The 5,272-nt window shown below is 41.4% G+C and overlaps 1 protein-coding gene across 1 annotated transcript in view; it reads right to left on the reverse strand.

Moving 5' to 3' along the window:
* Positions 1-5,007: 5,007 nt before the first annotated feature.
* LOC308141034 (transient receptor potential cation channel subfamily M member 4-like) overlaps positions 5,008-5,272 on the reverse strand; it is a gene marked incomplete at its 5' end in the record, with an annotated part of 40,212 nt that continues 39,947 nt past the window's right edge. Inside the window, one exon of the mRNA XM_080511037.1 lies at positions 5,008-5,272. Coding sequence (XP_080367163.1) covers positions 5,233-5,272 — 40 coding nt within the window. The 3' untranslated portion in view covers positions 5,008-5,232.

The following is a 5,272-nucleotide window of genomic DNA, read 5'->3' on the forward strand; positions in this document are numbered from 1 at the left end:
ACTGCGGTCCCGGCGGAAGCTGCGGCTCGCTGCCTCCTCTTCTCTGGGTGATCCGACCAGCAGCCGCGGTGCTCGCTGCGCCACTACCGCCATCTGCAGGACACCGGTGGATACTACAGGAACTACACACGCACACTGACGTAAAAAGTATATATTTTTATTTTATTTTTTATATTTTTTCACAATAGTAGCATAACATATCCATTCGTCCCAATTTACATTTACATTTTTACATTTTAATTTTTACACCTGTGCAAAATCTTAACATATTGAGAAATCATGAAAACAAAAAAACGGGTTCCAGAGTAGGGGAATTATAAAACGTTGCGTCAGCTTGGACGTGCAGATGTGCAAGACGTACAGTTGTGTAAAATGATGCCGTCATCGCCCCACCTCTCACTTAACAACATTAACTATGGCCGACAAGGTTGGACTGCAGAAGAAACTGGTGCTTGTTGGTTTAAAAAGGCTAGATGTTGGATTTCTGGAATGAGGAGTATTGTCCCTGTCTTCTTCTCCATTTTTGGTGTATTATTTACAGCAGCACCTAAAGACCTTGCAAATGTACTACATTATGTTTCAAGCATGTTTTGTGACCTGTGTACAGAATTCTTTTTGAGAAAGATGGGGTGAAAAAAAGATGTAATGTAAATTAGAACAAATGTATATGTTATGTTACTATTGTGAAAAAATATAAAAAGCTCGTGTGGACAGGACCGAGGTATCAGAGGACAAGGAGTAATGGTGTGAATGTATCTAGTTACAGGCCAAAGATTTGAGGTCGCACACTTACTGTATTAATAGAGTTATGACACGTTTGCATCATTGTCCATGAAACGAAAGAAAATGAAGTTTTGCGGGTCGACACCACTTTGTTTTCTTTTATTTGGGCCAGTGAAAACCCCCCAATCCCCTACCAACAAGACAGGGAGTTCTAAACTACACTGCTCCAGAGACAAATACACTGCAGGGGGCATTCTGACCCAAGATTCTGAGTTTCTGGGTCTAAAAGTGTCCCGTCGTCGTCCACCAGGCCCTGTGTGGTAGCTGAGGTACCGTGGGGTGGGAATGTCTGCGATCTTGTCCTTTATGTCAACCCGTCTCTATGGCGTTTTGTCTACACGTTATGAGCCTTTATGTTTACTTAGTTTCAAACGCCTGCCTGCAGTTTGACCTCCACTGCTCACGTTACTCCTTTGTTCTGTTGCCTGAGCTCCGGATTATTCCAACAACATTTTAGCTGCCCGAGTCTGAACAAAGTGCCTGAATCTTTGCCAGTCTTGAGGGCTTTTTTTGTTTTTTCGTTATTGTCAGTTTCATGGGGAGCAAAGTGTTTGGATACTTCAAGCATGTGGAGTGAAGAAGGAACTCACAGAGAGAAATGTGTGAAGGTCAAAATCAGCAGCAGCACACGAGGAACAGCTTCAGACTGAGCTGGAACAATGTGGAGAGCTGCTTTCAGTCCGTATCAAACACTGAACCAAGAAAAATGATGTGGACCAAAGCCAAGGGGAACTCCAGTGAACTCCAATGAAAGAAGGCAGTATAAATCACTTAATTTAGCATATTCAACTAGTTTATTGCACGGGTTACGACCCGCTGTGTGTGGCCAACCTCTGTCCTGTCACACTTCCTGTTTCTGACTACCTGTCATGGACAGATGCTCCTCCCGATACTTTACTCTCCAGTGACTCAAGCATGAGCCTATTGCGCAGGTTCATCTGGCTGCATGCAGAGCCTCACATGTGACTGAGTACACTGGTTTGAATTGTGGCCGTGTTGGAGTTTCTTCTGATGTGGGAGTTTGAAAAAAGTCTTAAACAAAACAGACAAAGATGAGATTCCTTCTGAAGTAAAATTAGACTTCTCTTCAGAAGCGAGGTATAAGAAATAGTGATTGTACACCAGTATTACAACAAGGGATCAGTAGTAAGAGTTCTGAATAAACATGTATAGTTTCAGATTGGTGCTTTGATTATTTATGGACCTTTTTTTTACAGAATGGTAAGAAAAAGTAGTAAAAACCCTTTTAAACGTTCTAGTTTTCCTAAAGAGTTGGACAGAGTATAGACAATATGACGCTCATATTGTCTTCTCAGTGAAATTGTGTGTGTTCAGCTCTGCTCTGATGGCTATTAAATTATCTTATAAACAATAATCACCAAATTTTTTCCTGGATGTCTTTCAAAGACTAACACCAATTAGATAAACACACTAATAAAGAGGCTTGGTAGAGTTTCAAAAATGTCTTAAATGCTGCTTCTGTCCTAATGAGATTTCTTCCAATCAACATGAAATTTGGATTTAGATCATCTGTCCAAATAGTGTGACTATTTTCTGTGGTCTTAAGTTCACTGAAACGCTCCCTGAAGCCGTGACTCGCCTCTCATGAGGGTGGACAGGATCAAAATTATTTGTGTTTCCAGATTCAAACAAATCTCGTGATCTGGACAGTGACCATATTTAGTATCTTCCTCTTTTGTTCCTGTTTCTTCATCATGAACAAGCTTGGCTTCACGATGATCATAGAGGATTTGTAGGAATTGATTTTTTTTTTTAACCCTCTAACTTCAGCTTGAGACTTTTTATACATATTGAAATAAACTAGATGCATTTTGTGCATTAAAAAAAACATTCCCCATGAAACCTGATGAATTAGGAACTACTAAATAGTAACTATAAGATAAATGATAATAGACACTTTTGGTTGGCAGCTTATGGTGTTAATAACTCATCATATTCACTTCTCAAAGGGAGTTTCATTATTTGACATGTCGTCATATTTAGTTTTTTTAAGGACCCAAAAAGGTTATGGAAAATTAGTGCTGTCTGAGAAAGAAAGATGGTGGTTTTCATTATCTTGCAGTGACAACGAGAATGATGAGGGTTCAAAGAAGCAGAAATAAGTGGATGTTTTTAAGGCCCTGTGTCCCACAGCGTGCTGTGGCTTGGTAGATCTCTTGCTCGGGTCGCGTACCGTCCGCTAACTGTTTCATAGTGAAACATGAGTTTCTGCTCATATACGTCAGAGAAACTCAGAGAGGAAGTTCAGCAAGCATTGCAGGTGTCAAACATGCCAAAAACAACCAGTCAAAGACTCCAAAGGGGCTTTTTTTTGGGGGGGGGGTCATAGTGTTTTTCATGGAGTGTTTTAGTAACAAACAGAACACTGCGACCGGGAGTAGCATTAGCATTAGCATTAGCTTTAGTGTTGATGCTAACTGAAGGGGATGAATTTGTGGAAATCTGCAGAGACGGTTCAGCCTGAACGGTGACACTTTAATCTGCAGAGAAACACGATGGCTGATATGATTTTGCTCCAGAAAAAACACAAAGTCAAAGTCATTTGTTGGATCAACAGTGTCTCAATGGTTTTTTCCCCCCACTTTTGGTGTATGTTGTTAGTGAAAAGACATTAAATCAAATGTAGACATTTGAATTATGTATTGGAACCCCCCCCCTTCATGTCATTGCAGTATTTCTTCTGTTACATTTGACTTGTTCTTCTTTTACTTTCATTTTCCACTCCAGACTTTCTGGTAAACGGGGGAATTTCCGCTCCACATCCCCCTCTTGCTTTTTTTCAATGGTGTGTGTGTGTGTGTGTGTGTGTGTGTGTGTGTGTGTGTGTGTGTGTGTGTGTGTGTGTGTGTGTGTGTGTGTGTGTGTGTGTGTGTGTGTGTGTGTGTGTGTGTGTGTGTGTGTGCATATGAAAATGAAAGTGAATCATACTGAAGGTGCACACCCGTAAAACACATAATAATCTGTTTGGCATAAACCAAGTGACTGAGAGGGAACAGTTCTGCTTTACTTAGATTGAAAAACAACAACATTTATTTGAACTCTCTGAGGTGAAGTAACTTTAGTCACTGTAGGTCAGTGGTTCTCAATTATTTTCTGTCATGCCCCCCCTAGAGGACAAAAAAAATGTCAGCACCCCCCCCCCCCCCCCCGAATTGTACTACCATTGAGAACCTGATAATATTTATTTATTTATCTGTATAAACCACTGTATGAGTTGCTGGCACCAGCATTCTGCATACAATCGCCTGTTTATCAAAATAAATTAATAAAATGAGCTGGAGGCCCTTTTTTTATCGTTCAAGCATGAATAAAGACACTAATACTGAAAGTCGCGCCTGCCTCACACCCCCCCCTGACACCCCACCACGCCCCCCCAGGGGGGCTCGCCCCACCATTTGAGAAGCACTGCTGTAGGTGATACTCTCCCCCCTGGTGGATGGACGGCCAGTCTGTTCACACACGACTCATGTGTGACCCACATATCGATGGGTCAGGGGTCAGAATCATGGGTGTGTTGTGTCGTCTGCAACACTGCAGATAAACTCGTATCTGTACAGATGCACCAGTGAGACTGAGGCCACTCTTTTCTCCCTTCTTCTACCTCACAATACTACATTGTTCATCCAGTGTGGAAATACTTCCTCGGTGTGTGTCGATGGGTTTACATTTGCTACACAGTGTCGCAAATAATCAGATTCATCCATAAACGCATGTTTATAAAAACTTCCTGCAATGTTTTCCAACATTCTGCTTACTATTAACTGACACAGACCAGAGGTGGCAAACATGAGGTGAAAACCACGTTTCAATCTGGCCGGAGGGATGACCTGGTGAAGTGATCAAATGAAATGGACTCCAATGCAATAGTGACTGAGAACACGTGATCAAGCAGCACCAGGGGTGACCACCAGGTGGCAGCAGAGATCCAGCGTTGGAGCATAGCTATCTAACAAACAACTAGTCATTATTCTGACTGGACTGAGATTAACTGGTTAGCGGGCTAACTTCAGCAGCCATCCGTACAGCACAACACACCGACATCGACTGGATCATACCATGAAGGTCCATTTCTTTTATCATCATTTGTAGATTATTAAATCTCAAAGATATTCCACGCCGCACCTTAAAAGACACTCGTGTCCCTTCAAACAGAGCGTCACATATTCAAACTGTAAATAATTCTTGAATCAATAAAGCGACAAGTGAAAATGTACCCTTTTTATTGATCAGAAACCAGAACGGCTGAGCACAACTTTGTGGCAACAACAGAGCACAAATATATTAAAGTATTCCATTAACAACTTTTATTTATTAATTGGTGAGCAAACGTGTAACGTCCTCAAGGAAAAAGACAATAATAACAATGAAAATTAGAAGTGAAGGTGAAATATATTACTTTGGCCACATGGTGGCGACATAGGTTTGGGTTTAGTTGTCATCGTCGTCGTCGAAGACGTCGGCTACAGTT

The sequence above is a fragment of the Blennius ocellaris genome, assembly GCF_963422515.1.
Source record: "Blennius ocellaris genome assembly, chromosome: 16".
NCBI classification, from domain to species: Eukaryota; Metazoa; Chordata; class Actinopteri; order Blenniiformes; family Blenniidae; genus Blennius; species Blennius ocellaris.